Source organism: Prionailurus bengalensis, chromosome X, assembly GCF_016509475.1.
Source record: "Prionailurus bengalensis isolate Pbe53 chromosome X, Fcat_Pben_1.1_paternal_pri, whole genome shotgun sequence".
Taxonomy (NCBI): domain Eukaryota; kingdom Metazoa; phylum Chordata; class Mammalia; order Carnivora; family Felidae; genus Prionailurus; species Prionailurus bengalensis.
In genome coordinates this window covers 102,041,060-102,060,723 of record NC_057361.1, presented here as the reverse complement: position 1 = coordinate 102,060,723, position 19,664 = coordinate 102,041,060, and the positions used below count along the sequence as shown (strand labels likewise).

General features: G+C 37.3%; 1 protein-coding gene across 14 annotated transcripts in view; it reads left to right on the top strand.

The window, feature by feature from the left end:
* Positions 1-19,664, top strand: part of THOC2 (THO complex 2) — a 113,542-nt gene that overhangs the window by 67,535 nt on the left and 26,343 nt on the right. For 8 of the 14 annotated variants that reach the window (XM_043570500.1, XM_043570497.1, XM_043570496.1 and 5 more), the window contains 9 exons: positions 145-275; positions 373-474; positions 8,432-8,528; positions 9,114-9,207; positions 9,625-9,705; positions 11,294-11,390; positions 13,586-13,703; positions 14,193-14,372; positions 15,390-15,554. In XM_043570500.1, the coding sequence (XP_043426435.1) occupies positions 145-275; positions 373-474; positions 8,432-8,528; positions 9,114-9,207; positions 9,625-9,705; positions 11,294-11,390; positions 13,586-13,703; positions 14,193-14,372; positions 15,390-15,554 (1,065 nt within the window). The remainder of the gene's footprint in view (positions 1-144; positions 276-372; positions 475-8,431; positions 8,529-9,113; positions 9,208-9,624; positions 9,706-11,293; positions 11,391-13,585; positions 13,704-14,192; positions 14,373-15,389; positions 15,555-19,664) is intronic. The other 6 variants (XM_043570509.1, XM_043570506.1, XM_043570502.1 and 3 more) reach the window with 1 other exon arrangement.

Here is a 19,664-nt window from a genome sequence, read left to right as displayed (position 1 = left end):
GACAGTGATAGTGTGGGGAATTAGGTGTGTTTTATGAGAGGAAGGAATGAAAGTTTTTCCAAGGCTGGCATAAACTTGTTTTTTCTTTTGGGGGGGATTAATATGGACCTTTTACTGAAATAATTTTTCCTCCCTTCTTCGTAGGAAGTTATCCTTAGCTGTTTACTTAGCATTACTGACCAGGTACTACTTCCATCTCTTTCTTTGATGGACTGCAATGCTTGTATGTCTGAGGAACTATGGGGAATGTTTAAAACATTTCCCTATCAGCATAGGTAAATACATAAATTTTTATATTTTTCACTACTATTCTAGTGCATTAGCCTCTGAGTGTTTAACTTTTCCTAATTCTTCATTTCATTGTTTTTTAAGGTATCGTCTGTATGGCCAGTGGAAGAATGAAACTTATAATAGTCACCCACTTTTAGTAAAAGTTAAGGCCCAAACAATAGACAGAGCCAAATATATCATGAAGTAAGTTTTCATTTATTTTTCTTCATATTAATCTAATGTATATCTGAGTCTAATTTACTTTCTTTTAACCAACTTATGTCTGAGTCTCAATTCTGAGGAAGCCCAGGAGTATGTGCTAATGGCATAGTTTATGATATACTGCAGATAGAATGACTATCAGTTTTTGTGGGTTTTTTTAGCTCATTTTGACTACTAAGTTTTTATAGTTGTCATGTTTGCATAGCTGTAAAATCCAATAATCCTCTTTAATGATGAGTCTTTTTTTAAAGGACAGCCTACTATGGCTTTTGCCCAATTTGCGTAAGACATTTAATGACTTGTACAAGGTGATCAAAGTTCTTGAAATTTCCTCTGCCAGAAGTTACTATAATGAAGATTTTTCTTTTTTGGAAGATCTAATGGAATTATGCAGAACTATTTCTTTGAGTCAACTTTTGAAAGTTTTTATTTTTTTCATTTGTGTGCTTTATTTTCATGTCATTAAAAACATAAGAGTGATATTATTTTACCTTGGTAAACTGAAATTTAATCATCAACATCATATACTTCAGATTAGAGTTGGTTTGTATACTAAATACACTGCTATATTGCAAGTGTTTTCAGCAAGGCTATTGATTGTCGTTTCTTTAATGTTTGTGCAGTGGTATGGTTATTCTGATTTAAAATAGTTCACTCTCTAGTTTAACTAGATCCAACAGTATGCAATGATAGTGTTTATGCCCACTGATATCGTCCCTGGCTACAGTCTGCTGGGGAAACAAGTGTGTGCACAATCACAATCAGATCTAATAGTTGCTGTTATATAGTATGTATAATGTTCTTTGAGAAGATAGAGAAGAGAGTGAATTATTTCACCCTTGGGAAGTTGGGGAAGGCATGGAAGGAGATACTAGAATTGGTCCTTCCAAAAGAGTTCGGTCTTAAGATTTCCCCAAGTAAAGTTTCTAGCTTAACAACAGCAGCTAAGCTAATGTTTATGGAGCCATTAATATTTGTGTGTGAGGCCCTGCACTATGTGCTTTATAGGGATTATTTAATAATACAGTTGACCCTTGAACAACATCGGTTTGAACTATGCAGGTTCACTTATATGTGGATTGTTTTTTCAGTAAATATATTGGAAAATTTTTTGGAGATTTGGAACAACTTACAAATCACATAACGTAGAAATATTGAAAAAGTTAAGAAAAAGGTATGTCTTTAATGCATAAAATATGACTAGTAGATACTAGTCTTTTATCATTTGCTACCATAGAATATACACAAATCTATTATAAAAAGTTAAAATTTATCAAAACTTATATGTATACTTAACAGACCATACATGGTGCCATTTGTAGTTAAGAGACATGTAAACGAATGTAAAGATTTAGTATTAAGTCATAACTGCATAAAACTAACTATAGTACCTAGTGTACCATTGTAATAATTTCGTAGCCACCTCCTGTTGCTATGCAGTGAGCTCAAGTGTTGTGAGTACCCGCTTAAAACACTGTGTGGTGCTAATCATCTCTGAGCAGTTTCTCTCTCCAGTAAATTGTGTTATTGCCATAAAAAGTGATGTCTCATGGTTCTTATGTATTTTTCGTGCTTATTGCAATATCATAAGCCTTACATAACAGCCTGGGACCCATATGAATTGCCTCTAGTGCTGCCAGAAGTGCTCCCAAGTGGAGCAGAGTCATGACATTACAAGAAAAAATTGCTTAATGTGTACCATAGATTGAGGTCTGTGGCTCAGGTATCCGCCATTTCAAGATAAATGAATCCAGCCTAAGGACTGTTTTAAAAAATTTTTTTAAATGTTTATTCATTTCTGAGAGAGAAAGAGAGAGAGAGACCGAGTGTGAGGAGCAGGGGAGGGGCAGACAGAGAGGGAGACACAGAATCTGAAGCAGGCTCCAGACTCTGAGCTGTCAGCACAGGGCCCGATGTGGGGCTCGAACCTACAAACTATGAGACCATGACTGAGCCGAAGTCAAATGCTTAACTGACTGAGCCACCCAGGCACCCCTAAGGATCATTGTTTTAAAAAAAAGGTGCGGCGGGGGGGGGGGGGGGGGTAATTCATGAAGCCATTGCTACAGCTATATGAGCAGATGTGAAAAATTTGTACTTTTTGTGAAATATTTTTTGATCTTATATTGAAAATGCAGCTGTTTTTATGGGTGCAGGATTACCATAAGGAAGAAATATGTATAGACTCTAATATTTGAGAAAATGCCAAGTCATTTTGTGATATAGGAAAGTGAAGGATCTGAAGCTGGAGAATTTATTGCCAGCAAAGGATGGTTTGATAATTTTAGAGATGTTTGGCTTAAAAAAATGTCAAGATAACAGGAGAAGTGGTTTCTGCTGACCAAGAGGCAGAAAGTAGATGAGTTCCCAGACGCCTTTAAGAAAATCACTGAGGGACACCTGGGTGGCTCAGTCAGTTAAGCATCTGACTCTTGACTTCGGCTCAGGTCATGATATCATTGTTCGTGAGTTTGAGCCCTGCATGGGGCTCTGTGCTGACAGCGTGGATCCTCCCTTTCCCTCTGCCCCTTCCCCATTTGCTCTCTAGTTCTCTCTCAAAAAATAAATAAAGTTAAACTCAAAAAAAAAAAAAATCATGGAGAAGGGATATCTGCCTAAACAGGTTTTTTTTTTTTTTTTAACTTTTTAATGTTTGTTTATCTTTGAGAGAGAGCCAGCGAGCATGAGCAAGGGAAGGCAGAGATAGAGGGAGACACAGAATCCAAAGTAGGCTCCAGGCTCTGAACTGTCAACACAGAGCCCAATGCGGGGCTTGAACTCACAAACCACGAGATCATGCCCTGAGCTGAAGTTGGATGCTTAACTGACTGAACCACCCAGGCGACCCCTGAACAGGTTTTTAATGCAGACAAAAGTTACCCTATTCTGGAAAATAAAGCCACAAAAGACCTTAAGGAAGAGGCGCAAGTACCAGGATTCAAGGCAGGAAGTGATAGGCTAACTCTACTGTTTTGTGCAAATGCAGTTAGGTTTATGATCTAGAGTGCCCTTATCTATAAAGCTGCTAGCACTTGAGCCTCGAAGGGAAAAGATAAACATCAAGTGCCAGTCTTTTGGTTGTACAACAAGAAGGCCTGGACAACAGCCTCTTTTTCTGGATTGAATCAATCCAATCTTTTCAGTTGATTGGTTGAATCAATCAATTGATTCAGATCAACTGGTTCAGTTGATTCAATTGATCAGGGCTTTGTCCCAGAAGTTGGGAAATACCTTGCAGTAAGACTGACTTTTAAAGTTCTTTTAACAGGGGTGCCTGGATGGCTCAGTTGGTTGGGCGTCTGACTTCGGCTTGGGTCATGATCTCATAGTTCATGGTTTCAAGCCCTGCATCCGGCTCTCTGCTGTCAGAGCAGAGCCTGGAGCCTGCTTCAGATTCTGTGTCTCCCTCTCTCTCTGCCCCTCCCCTGTTAGTTCTCGTTCTCTCCCTCTCCCCCCCCCCCTCTCAAATAAATAATAATAAAAAAATTTAAAGGTCTTTTCATATTGGACAGTGCCCTTGGCCACCCAGAACCCCAAGAATTCAACACCAGAGGTGCCAAAATGGTCTACTTGCCCTCAAACACAGTGTCTCTAGTTCAGCCTCTAAATCAGGGGGTCATAAGGACCTTTAAGACTCATTACACACAGTACTTTATGGAAAGGATTGTGAACACTATGAAAGAGAACCCCAATAGAACATTATGAAATTCTGGAAGAATTAATTACACCATTGAAGATGCCATGATTGTTGCAGAAAAGCTGTAAAAGCTATCAAGTCCAAAATAATGAATTCTGATGGGGGAGGGGGGGAACTGTGTCCAGATGTTGTATGTGACTTCACAGGATTTATGACAGAACCAGTCAAGGAAATCATGAAAGAGATTGTGGGTATGGCAAAAAAGGTTGGGAGTAAATGGTTTCAAGATCTGGATTTTCAGAAATTCAAGAGCTATTAGACACCACATAGCAGATGACTTGATGGAGATGAGTGCTTCTGAATGAATGCAAGATGAAGAAAAAGATGTAGAAGAAGCAGTGACAGAAAACAGATTGACCTTAGACAGTCTGGCAGAAGGTTCTGATTATTCAAGATTGCTTCTGACTTCTCTTATGACATGGACCCTTCTATGATATGGGCACTGAACCTAAAGCAAATAGTGGGAGAAGAATGGGTATCACATTGAAACATTTTTAAAGTGGAAAAGCAAAAAAGTCAGGCAAATTACCATGTACTTCCATAAAGTAACACTGAGTGTGCCTGCCTCAGCTGCCTCCCTTCCACCTCCTCCGCCTCTTCCACCCTGCCATCCCTGAGACAGCAAGAACGCCAACCATTCCTCTTTCTCCTCCTCTTCGGCCTACTCAGTGCGAAGGCAGCGAGAATGAAGACTTCATGATGATCCACTTCCACTAATAATCATCCTGTGATACAGTTAAGAAACTTACCTGTTGTGTGTGTCTCTGTATGAAAATCTAACCCTGTGGGAAGAACTATAAGAGACGTTTTTCTGTCCTCATCATGTAGGACATTGTGTGTAAGACTTATATGGAAATGGATAGGCTGTCCTTACGTAGGCATTCGGTGAATGATATTTAACAACATTAATAATGTGTTCGTTTTCTTACTGGTTTACAACTTTGCTTTCAAAGAATTGTTATTACTGTAGTATGCCTTTCTCTTGTAATTGGACAAACTGCATATCAGCCTATCATCACAGGTAAGTGGTTTTCTAAATAAATGTAACAGTGTTTCCAATACTGTATTATGAATATGAGTGTAATGCTATATGCCATTAAAATTTTATAATGATTCATTCATTAGTCTATAGGCTAGGCTACCATGAAGCAATTGTATCGATTATACTAGGCTGTCATAAAACCAATCATATTGCTGCTGTTTCATTATCAGTGTATGAATCATTATACCTGTGAATGAATATGAATTTCTTTTCCACATTATCTTTTCATTTTTGATGTCTAGTGTTAGTACCTACATCTACAGTGTTTTATATCATGTAAGATAATACTGATGTAGGTACTGACAGACTGTTCACCTTGTAAATAGATGATGTAAACTTAACAGTATTGATAAATACAATACAGTACTGTAATTGTTTCCCTTATGATTTTCTTAATAGCGTTTTCTTTAGTTTATTGTAAGAATACAGTGTGTAATACACAGAATATGTGTTAATCGGCTCTTTATGTTATATTGGTAAGGCTTCTGGTCAACAGTAGGCTATTATTTGTAGTTAAGGTTTGGGGGAGTTAAAAATTATACACAGATTTTCAACAGTTGGGGGTTATTGCCCCTAATCTCCATGTTGTTCAGGGGTCAACTGTATATTAGATCTTACCAAATCTCTTGAATCTGTCTCTTCCACTCTGTACTGCCACTATAACTCATTTCTTTTATCTGGAGTATTATGGTGCCTTGTATTTATTGTTTCTTCAAGATCCCTTGGTGACTAACCATTGCCTGCAGATTACGATGTGTCAGCCTTTATGGTGTGGTGATGTGAGACATCTTTTGTGATCTGTCCCTCCCCATTTCCAACCTCTTTCCCTGCCAATTCTACCTCCAACCGTACTGAGTCCAGTTAAGTTTCCCTCAGTGTGCTGTGGTCCTCTTTATCTTTGCATATGTTTTTCGTTTCTTTTGTTGGTACAGGTTTTCCCTTACCTCTTTTTCCTCCCTAACTATGACCTCATCCTTGGAGGGTGGGCTCCAGTGTTAACCATCTCATGAAGCCTTCCGTAGCACATACTGCCAAGCACAATCGACTGTTCTATATTTGCACCACCACTGTCCCATATGCATGTGATGCTATCATACCACTGAGATACATGGCTAGGATTATTTGCCTTTTATATAATTATCTAATCTTCTGAATAGTTTATACATGCACATTGTTTAAATTTCAATAAATACAAAAAGGTAGATAGTAAGAAGTCTCACACCCTACCCCCATCCACTCAGTCCTCCTAAAGGAAAAAAGGAGCCACTGTTTACTTTCTCATTTATTCTTCCAGATATTTTTATGTGTATACAGGTGAATACAAAGATACTGTTCTCCCTTTTTGTACTATTGATAGCATATAATTAGTACTGTTCTGTAATTTGCTGTACTTGTTAGAGAATGTAAAATGTAAAAAATAGGTTGACTCTGTCTCCCCAGCTGGACTAAGCTTGAGAGCAGGAGCTATTATTCATCCTTGTATTCCTAGTGCTTAGCTCTTTGCCTGTCATAGAAGACATTAATAAGAATGAATTGATTAATAAAAATATTTATCACAGAAGGATATGTGTAGAATTTTTAATGTACTTGGGTTTTTGTTGTATTTGTTAGTTGTAACTATTTCACCAGGCTTGAACAATATGATTTTGGTATTGATTGAAGTTTGTATGTTGGGAAGGGAATATATTAATTTATTACTTGCAGAATTTCACAAATTTTGATTACTGTTTAAAAAATGAATTTGCTGTAAGGCATTCAGTAATTCATTCCACAAATGCTCACTGATTGTGTTCCATATGCCAGACGCCGTGCGTGGTAGCTTGAGGGGGAGACAAAATCAAGAATCTATTCCTTTTATTTTTATTTTTATTTTTATTTTTATTTTTATTTTTATTTTTATTTTTTTTCTCTCCAGGGTGGAGGCAGAAGGGAATGGGATAAAAAGTATAGAGAAGAAGGGTTTGCTTTGGCAGTAGGATGACCACTTGAAATAGTAGGCTCAGAAGTAAGGACAGGTGGTAGTAAGTTTGAAGGTGGAGCAGAGTATAGCCAAAGTTTAAAACTTGACAGATCTCTCTTCTGTGGGGGAAAAGGGAAACTGGGCCATGGAGAATGGGAAAGGGAAGCAGTTGATGATGAAATAATTTTGATTGATGGGTCAGTTTTGTCATAAGAAATTTCTTAATTAAGTTTGTTACTTCCAGAATTGTTCCATTCTTTGAACTATCAACTGAATTCATTATTTGCTTCATCATACTGTATTTTCATTCTAGAAAGCTTTCAGTTGTCAGCTTTTTAAGTTCCTAGATTTGTTTTTAAAGTTTATTTATTTATTTTGAGAGAGAGAAAGGAGAGAGAGCACAAACAGGGGAGGGGCAGAGAGAGAGAGAGAATCCAAAGCAGGCTTCACACTCCGCACACGGCCCAACATGGGGCTTGATCCCAGGACCGTGAGATCATGACCTGAGCCGAAATCAAGAGTCAGCTGCCTAACCACTGAGCCACCAGGTGCCCCTTTAAGTTTGTAGATGTATTATGTAATGTCAGAAGAATTTAAGATGCTGTGTAATAATTTTGAGCTGTAAGCATTTCATAGATGTAAGTTTTCCAGAATGTTAGTAAAAGAATACTGAGCAGAGGAAGAATTAAAGAGGAAGAAAAGGAGTAGAATTGATTTTTCAGAAATGGTTTCCTTTCAAAAATTATTTACATGAAAACCAGAGAACTTCCTATATCAAGGAATGTGGCATTAGCTATTACTCTATTAGGGTAACTGAGACAGATGGTATGAGGTATTTCATTGCATTACACTAAATTTTGTATTTTAATCCCTAAGCTGATAAATGAGCCCATCTAAATCTAAAATAATTCTGATTTGCTACAAGAGTTTTATGTGCTTGTAGAGTACATTAGGAGTTTTTGCTTATTAGACTTACTGTAAAATGGAAATGTGTATATTACAAATGTTAAGCATCAATATAAAATCTTAATATCCTTTGGTAGAATGCCTAATCAAAATAGCCTAAGGCCTACAGTAAAGTATATGAAGAATTTGGTTGTTTACATAGATCTATTTTAGATACTTGGGAAATACCTGTTTTTTCTTTTGTTTTTGTTTTTATGATACAATAAAGCTGTCAACATTGTGAGGGAAATGACTTAATTAAGATGATCCGTGCCACCTTTTTCTCCTCTTGTAGGCGTCTAACCAAGGAAAATGTGAAGCCTTCTGGAAGACAAATTGGGAAATTGAGCCACAGCAATCCAACCATTTTGTTTGATTATGTATGTTTTGAGGTTAATATTGCTTTAAGGGATATTTCTTTTTGTTATCTTTAAATCAGGACAAGTGGAAATGGAATGATGAAGTTTTAAAAATGGTAGTTTTAGGGGAAAAAAATCTTTAGCAAATGAGACATCATATAATCTAAAACCAAAACAGCATAGAATATATTTAACACATTGATCTAATTTTTTGGTAATATATAACAATGCTACTGTTATAAATAATCTAATACTGTCTTATTTACCATATGGTGATTTAGAGAAATATTAATAAAGAGATGCATTATATGATTTTAGTTGTTAGAAACATTTGAATAGCATTTCATTCAAGCATAGCACTTTCATATTTAGAAAGATTTCTAAAAGACATTTGGCACTTATCATTCCGAAATTCAAGTTATTCCTGGAATTATTTCCTAATTGGAAAATGTAGCTTATGAAAATATTTTCTAAAGAAACGGAATAGATCTTATATAAATACAAAATAGAAGCTACTTTATTTTTAAGCATGGTTTCTTAAAAAATATAGCCATAATTTAGCCCAGAACGCCTCTTTTGATGAGTCAATGCCATCTATTCTTTGCTCTTATCTTCCAGATCTTATCACAAATACAGAAGTATGATAACTTAATAACACCTGTAGTAGATTCATTGAAATACCTGACTTCATTGAATTATGATGTTTTGGCCTGTATCCTTTCAAGTGAACTAACACATAGATTTCACATTTCATAGACCTTAATGGTGAACATTTTAGTTTCATTATTTTTTTTCATTGTAAGTTCCATTAGTAGCCATATGAGGTTGATTCAGGTGGCTGATCTGAAGGTTGGCCAGCCAGGAGTTTGTGTATACGTGTCTATGTTGTATATAGGGAGAGAACAATGTTCTGTTTACTAAACATCGTGATACAGGTGAAATCTGTCTTGCTTGCTGAAAGATGGAAAAGTGGCTAAAGAAGAAAAGTTGGTACTACATGGAGTGTAATTTTCAATGATTTGTAATAACTTGAAGCTAACAATTGTTTTCCAAGATGTGGTATTTTGTTGTTTTAAGGGTCTTTATTAGAGATTGTAGTGACCTAAAATTTTTCCTTAATGTATGAAAGATTGTATCATTGAAGCTTTAGCTAATCCGGAAAAGGAGAGAATGAAACATGACGACACAACCATCTCAAGCTGGCTTCAGAGTAAGTATTTTTATTTTTCCAAGGATGAAATTTCCATCTGTTGCAATTGCCATGTTATATATTCTATTACCCATGCTAAGAGCCTGTTTGTCAAGAGGTGCTGAGAATACTTAGCCACTTGGCTTGTTCTCAAGCTGGACATCCAAGTCTTTGGCTGTGTAAGGAAGTTCATATAGTACTTATTCATTTTCCAACTCAAGAGTCCAGTATTGGCTATGATAGAATTTGTGCAAGCATTACTGGGGAGATGAAAATTCTCTTCTATTATTTCAGTGGAATTAATCTTAAAGGAACTATTGTCTTTTCTCTCTATCCTGACGTTTCAGTCATCTTAAAAGAACAAAAACTTGTTTGTTAACAAAAAACACTACTTTTTTAAAAAAATTTCTTATGCTTTTGATTTCTAGCAGTGAGTTCCCTTTTCTTTCAACCTATCACGTTTGATAGCTGAATCTTGTAGTAGCTCCCCATTGCCCTTTAAAGTCTGAAATCTGGATTAAGTCATGTAAGTAAGTTCTTTTGGAATCAAGTCCTTACTCAGTGTATTAGCCTCATCTTTTGCCCCTCCCCAATGTTCTAGGTTCCATTAATACTGAACTTGTACTTTCCGTGGCCTTTTTTGCACGTGTTATTGCCTCTACTTGGAATACCCTTCCATGCTGCAGCCTCATTTCCTCCACCACGTCTTCTACTTATTCATTAGATTTCAGCTTAGAGGTCACTTTTCTTCAGAAGGCTTTCCCTATTAATGTTCCTACCCAAAGGTCAGAATTAGGTGCTCTGTTTCTGTATTCCCATGGAACCTTTTATTCATCATAGTTATGTCAGTTCACTTTTCTGTATCCCTCATTAGACTGTAAGCTCCTTGAGGGCAGGACTTGTGTTTTGTCCATTATCCTTTAGATGCTCAGCAAATAATTGTTGAAAAGGCTACAGATCACTTGATTTTTACTGGGATCTCCTCTTCTTGTCTTGACTGGGGTTTTCTCCTTACTCATGATGTGATAAGGACTATTGGTAAAAATTGGTCGTTTGTTTGCTTCTTGGTCTGGCAATGCTTTACCTGTTTGCTTGCCTCTCCACAACTAGTAGCATGTTTCTAGATAAAAAGAGATTTTTTGTGTGTGACTCAAACATTTGAGAGGCAGGTGTTTTGTTGATCATTCAAATTTACTGAGTGATCTGCAAGATTTTGTTGTGGCCTGATTAATTGTTGTGGCCCAACAGGCTCTGGAATCAGGTCGTATAGGTTTGAATCATTGTGCTACCTCATACCAACTATGTGACATGTTCCTTATTGATAGGTTGATAACAACCTGAGATGATTATTGCAAAAATTAAATGAGATAATTAACATTAAAGTACTTAGTACAGTGCTTCGCATATGTATGCTCAAGAAATATTAGCTGTTATTAATTCTAAAACTCCATTCAATGGCATCAGCAATACAAGTATTCCTAGCTCATTTTGTTTTAGAGATTGAGTTAGTTGAGAAATGGCGCTTAATATTGTGTTTTTTTTTGTTTTTGTTTTTGTTTTTTGTTTTATGAACTGTTTTTTAAAAGCCCTATTTTTTTATTTCATATAGGTCTGGCTAGTTTCTGTGGTGCAGTTTTTCGTAAATATCCAATTGATCTTGCTGGTCTTCTTCAATATGTGGCTAATCAGCTAAAGGCAGGCAAAAGGTATTCATAGCAAATTATATGTAAATGAAATTCAGTAATTAGAGTACTTCTGGTGGTATTGGGATATTGAGATTGCTATTATCCTGAAAAACTGTTGGTTGTAGGCTTAAGTAGAATAGTTGCTCACTTATATATATGGAATTCTTTAATTAAAAGAAATTGTAATTTCATACATAAATACTTTTTTACACAAATGTAATATTTGGCCATATATATAATTCATTAAAAAGACAATTCATTTTGACTACCTATTAGGCTCTTGAATAAGTGGTTAGTTAATATGGTATATTGTAAATCTTCTTATGACAAGACATATTACATTATTGATTATGCTGCTGGACAGTAATTGAACTTTACATTAAGCATATGGTAGGAACATGTTTATTTTGAGGGTGTATATAGTATTTTTGAAACAATTTTTTTAAAAAATATGGACTTCAGAGATTACGTACAGCTTGCATACCTTTTGGATAACGTTCTCTTTTCTTTATAAATACTGAATTTTATTGTTTTATTCTGGACCCATATCACTGCTTAGAGTTGGAATTAGTGTGTATCTTAAACCTCCTCAGCAGTAGACGGACTAGACTCGAAGAACTGGAAATTGTTCCTGAAAACTTTCTGGTAGAAAGCAAACAAAAGTTTTAAAGCTATCTGCTCTTCCACACAAGTATTACCTAAGTAATTCTTGACAGATTCTTATTTTGGATTAGAGAACACTGAAAAAAATAATTAGATTTTAGGATTTTATCAGCACATCGCACTCTGCGCATCTGTCCACCATTCCTATACATTTTACTCTTCTGTGTCTATGGGCCAGGAGAATGTAATGTTATTTTTAAGTCTATAGCTCAGTTTTCTGTACTGTGAATATAGTTTTTAATTAAAAGATAGTTTAAAGAAAAATTAAAATATTTCGTTGGTACTTGTTGCATACTAATTTGCATGGAGGGCTCTCTTGTTTTCAAAACCTATGTTTAGGGAAGGCAAGACAAGTTGAGAGAGTAAGCACTCAATAAGAATCTTCAAACACTGCCTTTTATCTATTTTTAACTTGTGTCTTGCGTATGTCTAGCTTTACGTTTGGGAACACGTCTGTATTTGTTTTGTAGGAAAGAAGGTTTCCACTTAATCTTCATTACTTAACTAATTAAAGAGGATCTTGAAAGTCATATGTTGTTATTTCCATTGATAGTCCTAAGCTTTGAGAATTAAAATGAGTAACTATTGGCACAATAACAAATGTTTTTAAGGCTGTCATCTTAGGCTCATACACTGCAACTTGGAACTTCGTTCCCTTCCTTTTTTTTCTTTCTCCTATCCCTCACTCCCTCCATTCCTTCCAAGTGTGTGTGATTGTTTAGAGAGATGGCTCTATACCGTCAAATATATATATTGGCCACCTTGTACTGGAGGATAAAAAAATGCTGTGAAGAAGTGAAGGGGATTAAGAGTACACTTACCATGATGAGCACTGAGTAATGTATAGCACTGTTGAATCACTGTATGAGTAAAACTGACATAAACTGTATGTTAATTATACTTGAATTAAAAAATAAATAAAAACATTTAAAAATGCTATGAAGGGCTTTTGGGCCAAGTGATAAAAAATAAAAGATGAACTATAGATTAAAGTATGGAATCAGTGTTAGATTTACTAAAGTTGATAACTATGCTGTGGTTATGTAAGAGAATAATTATATTCTTGGAAATACATTCTTAGGAATTTTAGGGGTAAAATGTGCCCTTAAAAGTGATGTTACTAAATAAGTTACTCTCAAATGGTTTGAAAAAATTGTGTGTGTGTGTGTGTGTGTGTGTGTGTGTGTGTGTGTGTGTGTGTAGAGGGAGGGAGAGAAAACACAAACGATAAAGAGAACAGGAGTCCAAATGTTAATAGGTGAAGTCAGGGTAAAGGGTATATGGCAGTGCTTTGTACTATTTTTTATCTTTACGTACTGTCTGTACGTTTGAAATTATTCCCAAGAAAATGTTAAAGTAAATATATTACATGTCTCAAATATTCTTCAGTATAGTTCCAGAATGCAGTTTTTCCTTAAAAACCACATTAGCCCCTTTCCGCTCCATATTTACATACAAGCAATTTAGGGATTCTCAGCATGTTAATTATAATATATTGTAACTTTTATGTTTGAAGTTTCAACTCTAGACTGTTTCTTATTTTTTCTAAATAGTTTTGACCTGCTTATATTGAAAGAAGTGGTACAAAAAATGGCAGGAATAGAAATAACAGAGGAAATGACGATGGAGCAACTAGAGGCCATGACTGGTGGAGAGCAACTAAAAGCCGAGGTGAGAGTTGCTAGTTTTTTTATGGACTTTTTAAGTTCAAAATAGATGCATGCTCATACTAACGAATCCAAACAACACGTAAGTACACGAAGCCAAATGTCAAAGCCATGCATAACCCTCCTCTCATGGCTGTCCTCATCTCCCTTTTGAAAACTGTGATATACTAGTTATTTAAGTCCTTTCAAACAGCTGAAACAAAGTATAAAAGACAGCAGTGCATTTGTAAGGGAAGTAAATACCAAGTGTTCTGTGGTCCTTGATATCCTAACTGGTGTTAATCTGAACATCATCACTCTGTTGTTGAATCTTGAAACTAGTGACTGTAATCAGCAATTGTGTCACTAAAATAAATTTGTGAAGAGAGGAAAGGAATGTAGAATAAGTTTTTAATCTTCAGGATTGTAACTGATCCTCTTCTGTGTCTTTTTCAAATCAGATAGCATGTGTTATGTACTATGCGCTGGTAAATTTATGTCTTCTCTTGAGCAGGGTGGTTATTTTGGCCAGATCAGAAACACTAAAAAATCCTCCCAGAGATTAAAGGATGCACTATTGGACCATGATCTTGCTCTTCCTCTCTGTTTGCTTATGGCTCAGCAGAGGAATGGGGTAATCTTCCAGGAAGGTGGAGAGAAACATTTGAAACTTGTGGGAAAACTCTATGATCAGGCAAGTTAAAGTGGCTTTTGTGCTTGTGTGGATTTCTTTTTCATCCTGATAGTGGAAAATATGGAATGTGGTATAATTTCCATTTATTTATTTTTTGTTTTTAAATGTTTATTTTGAGAGAGAGCACGTGCAGGGGAGAGGCAAAGAGAGAGGGAGAGAGAACCCTAAGCAGGCTCTGTGCTGTCAGCACAGAGCCCAACGCAGGGCTCAGTCTCAGGAACTGTGAGATCATGACCTGAGCCAAAATCAAGAGTCAGATGCATAACTGACTGAGCCACCCAGACGCCCCAGAATGCGATATAATTTTTAAAATGTCATTTGCACATCATATGAGTGTGAAACAGCTCTAATGTAAAATAGGCATTTTTGAACTAGGGGGTATTTCTGTGCAAATTATGGTATTTAAGAGAAGGCTCTAGGAAATGTAATCATATGTATAAGATTTTCAATTTAAGTAGTTAACTTCAAGTTATTTGCTCTCATATCTTTTCCTGATCTCTGGAAATCTGGAAATTCAGTCAGAACAAAGTAGATGTGATGTTTATAAAATATTTCTGTAAATATTAGGCACCAAAACCTGTGATTAGCCTACAAGATGTGTTTACCACCAACTGTATTACAAGGGAAAAAAGAGATCACATATATTTTATAAATGAAGTTTTCCTTTTTTAAGGGCAAGGAAATTCTGTATATGTAAAACTGTTGTTTTATGTGATGTAGGGGAAGTATATTCTACTAAAAGTGACGAAATAATAGCTTGGAACTTGAGACCTGGTTGAACATTAAAGCCTTAGGTTGATGAACTTTTCAGGGCCTTGGTATCTTTTGTGGTAATATGATTACATGATGATGTTTATAGATTGTCTTTAAAGTTCTTCTAAGTTGTAAAATTTGAATTCTTTATTGTTAATCAAAATATTGTTAAAATGACCTATTGTAATCATTTTGGAAAATGTTTATGTCGGTTTTGTAAAGTGGTAGCACATTTGTGTTTTTTGTCTTATTTTTTAAATTTAGTGTCATGATACCCTGGTACAGTTTGGTGGGTTTTTAGCATCTAATCTAAGCACAGAAGATTATATAAAGCGAGTGCCTTCAATTGATGTGCTCTGTAACGAATTTCATACACCCCATGATGCAGCATTTTTCCTGTCTAGGCCAATGTATGCACACCACATTTCGGTAAGTGTAAGTGTCTTTGCTGCCATTCAAGAATGATTCCAAAGTAGTTCTTAACTATAAATGCATTTTAGTTTGAAATAGATATAGATTACATGTCTCTTGGAGACATTTTTTAAAGTTTATTTCTTTTGAGAGAGACAGAGACTGAGTACAAAGCGGGGAGGGGCAGAGAGAGAGGTGAGAGAAAATCCTAAACAGGCTCCACACTGTCAGCACAGAGCCCAGTGCTGGGCTCGATCCTATAAACCATGAGATTATGACCTGAGCCAAATCCAAGAGTCAGATGCTCAACCCAACTGAGCCACTCGGGTGCCCCTTGGAGAGTTATTCTTTTGTTAACGTTCATCTCTCAGAGGTGTACGATGACAATGCTCCCTCTAAATGTAAGTCTCACTGGTGCTATAATTTTACTGTTACTGTACCCCCAGTTGTCCAGGTTGATGTCGTATGGGCCCTTTAGAGCTAACTATAGTGCTCAAACATTAGTGTAGATGAGCGTCACCAATGAAGCATCCTAGAAACTCGTCCTGTGTCCCCAGATTCTAATTTAGTGACTTGCATAGTACCTGGGAATTTGTTTTGTTTTTGTTTTTTAATAAGCACTGGTTGATTCTGATGCAGGAAGATATGGTAATGTCATTCTGCGGAATACTCCCACGGAATACAGAGGGTACTATTTCTTCAGTTGACAATAACCCCCTCAGATAGTTGACTTGCTGTTCGTACTGCCTTGAGAGAAATAAAGAGACTAACAGAAAGACTTAACCACCCCAAACACTCTAAAAACTCTTGTAGTCTGTGTTGTGTAACTTCTCAAAAAGGGACATTCATGGTTCTTGTTTTCTTTCTCTCCCCCCTAAATGAGACGCCTAAAAAGAAAAAACAACAAAAGCAAGCCAGAGCCTTCCCAAGCAGAGTATCCCACTAGCGACTGTAAGGATGTTGGGGGAAGAGGACACTGCCCTCCCTCCTTTTCTCTCTCTGCCACCTGGACTCTTGCCTGCAAAGCAGTGACCTGGAAGGGGAATGGGCTTTTCCTTTCCCTTCGGACCATGGTCAGCCCTCTGTTTGGAAACCGTGGTACTTCTCCACTCTGACTGGAGCCCCAGTGTATTCTTCATCTTTGCGTAGGCTTGAATTCTGGCCCTTCTGTTTATTTGTTGTTGTCTGTACTGGGTAAGGCTTTTCACTCCAGATTTTGGGGAAGATCTCTGTCCTTTCTTTTAAACTAGGATCCTTCTTTGTTCCCAGTAGAAACACAGAATTGTGTAGTATAGGTGTGGAGAAAAGACGCTGAGAAATTTGGGGTCTAATTGATCATTTAATCAACCATCAGCTGTTAGTGTTTACATATCAACTGGTGCAGTGTCACACTTCCCTCTAACAACTGTTAATTGATTTAATTATCACTTTCAGCATTATGCAACAATACTGTTGCTATTTCTGCTATCTTCTCTGAAGGGAAAGGGGGACAAGGGGTAGGATTAGGCCTCTTTTTTCCCTTTAGAATCTCTCAATCCAGGAAATTGTATGCTCTTTTTGCATAGTTGTGTCTTGTGTTGTCGCCCCATCCCTCAGTAGGTCAGTCTCAGCTATGCACCAGGGGACCTGATTTCTTGAAGGACTGAGGTGGGAGAATTGCTTCATCTCAGGAATTCTGACCTGCCCTGTGCTATACTGAGAAGTGAACACACTAATCAGCGATATTGAACCCTAGCAAACAGGAACACCTGGTTGCCTGAGGTTGGCTGAACTTTTCCAGGTCAGAAAATGGAGCAGGTCATTCCTACCAATAGCTACCTCTTCTGTAGCCTGTGTAAAATATTAGGTCTTTGTCATTTAAGAGATACAAATTCTAAACTGAGAAATGTCATTTCCCCGTCAGGGTTGCAGAAGAAAACAAAGGGCCACATAGAGGTGACTATACAGACAAGTCAGGGATAAGTCTGTTACTGACAGACCACATTGGAAAGGGAGTTCTTTGGAAACCATCGTTGCGCTAGATGGACATCCAGATTTCCCTAGAGGAGCCTTGCTTTTGCTTCTTGGGTGAGGACCTCTCTTGAAGAAACTTCGAGGAGAGGGTGTGAATGTTGGGGGACTGCCAGGTCCCTTCCGTAAATGGACTACCATCGGGCCCTCACGGGAGCGATTTAGCTGACCAAACACTGTTCAGGTTACTGGGCCAACAGGAGCTTTTTGAACAGTCGTTAGAAGTATAGCAATAACTGTGGATATCAGTTCTAGTCATGGATTTAGTGCCCCAGGTGACTTGGATGTAGAGCTGTTATGCCTCTTTATTTGACTGAAGGTGTAAGCTTGAAGAGGGAGTTATACTGACTTCAGATGAGGAAATCTTCATCCTAGTTAAATATGAAGTACAGCTGTCTTTTCTCATCAAGCCTTTTTTTTTTTCTTTTTAACTAGATAGGGACTAGGTGGGTGCCTAGCAATAGTAGTGATATTCAGAACCAGACGACTGGGGAGACGGGGGCTGTCATACCACATCATTGCCCCCTCATGCCTATAACTTAATTTTCAGTTTTAATTGTTGAGACCCACCTTGCAACACAGTTATGAAAGAAAGGCTTTCCCCCAGTTCATGTTCTAGATCTTGCCCAAATCAGGTAGCCAAGCTATCTTGTACAGATAGTTTTAGCACTGATTATCCTACGTTTTGTTAGAACCTCAGCAGATGTCATTCCGCCTCACATAGGTTCATATTAGTTACCATCAACAGGACCTGGCCTCAGAGGTGAAAGACCCTTCCTTATCCTGGCTATTCTCTCGGGTCTGTGATGTAATTGGGACTTCTCTCTCAAAAGTAATATTCTTTGTAATTTTGTCACCTGTGTAGTTCTCTAAAATGGGGTAACAGGAGGTAAATCTTCCACCTATAGAATAATTGTAAGATTCTCTGATTGTAATTCTCATAATTGTAAGATGCTGCTGAAGTTACCCTCTGGAACCAAGTACTTGGTATGTCTTCCGTCCGGTTAGCCTGGGGTAGAGAGGCACTCCGGAGGGAAGACAGCGGGACTGTAAGGAGCCGAGCCTCTTACCATCCACAGTCCAGCCCTGGAAGTGGAGCCTTTGATGTCTGACCTTCTGGTTCTGGGTTCCCTGTTCAGCACAAACTGTGATGATTTAAATGCTTCTTTATTTAACATAAAGAAGAAGTGAGTTTTAGATCTCCTGTTAGGTTCATCTTCAGGGATGATGCCTCATCCCAACAAAATTTTCATCCTAAAGAGACCGAAGGATAGGAGACAGTAGCAACAACACTATGTATTCTTCTTCTTCTTCTTCTTATTTTTTTGACCTTTGGTATTATACCCTTTGAACTGATATGTAGTTCCTCCCGTTGTACTAACAGCTTCTTTTCCTCCTACCGTTAAGAGTATGGCCTTCCTCTGACCCTCCTCCAAAATTAGGATAAACCAGTCAGGCCTAAAAAAAGCTGCAGAGCCAGTTCCCACATGCTTTAAACTCTAATCTACCATATCTCTTCATAGAAAGTCTTATTTAGCTTACCAGCAGGGCGACCAGCTCGTCCTGGTTTGCTTGGGACTGCCAGTTTTGGCACGGTACTCTTGCATCCTGGGAATCCCCTCGTTCACTGCCAAACCTGAACACTTAGGCACCCTACTTGGCAGTCTTATAGTAACTTTCTCATACCCTTTCTTAATGTTGATCGAGATTCTTAATTGACAAATTGTAACGGCCAGTAGGGGCTATGTGTAGTGATAAAACATTCTGTGCTGGTTAGCTATTACTAGTTCCATTCTGCCTCTTTACTGGTGTTAAGACCATTTACTTGGTTCCCTTGAAGATCTTAAAAGCAGGAATGGAAAATCTACATGTTCAGTCTTTGGTATAGTAGTAAGAGAGAGTAGGGTGGGTGATCATGGATGGTGGAGTGGGCACACATACGCTATTTACTTAACAGGTCAGGTTTAATAAGAATCTGCTGAAAAGCTCCTAGTGAGCACACAAGATTGGAACAGCTTCCAGGGATGATTTATCTTAAAATAAATGTTGGTAAGAAATCAGAATGTTTTGACTGGTCATCTTCTGATTCTTGAGAAGGGAACATGGGTTTTTATACTT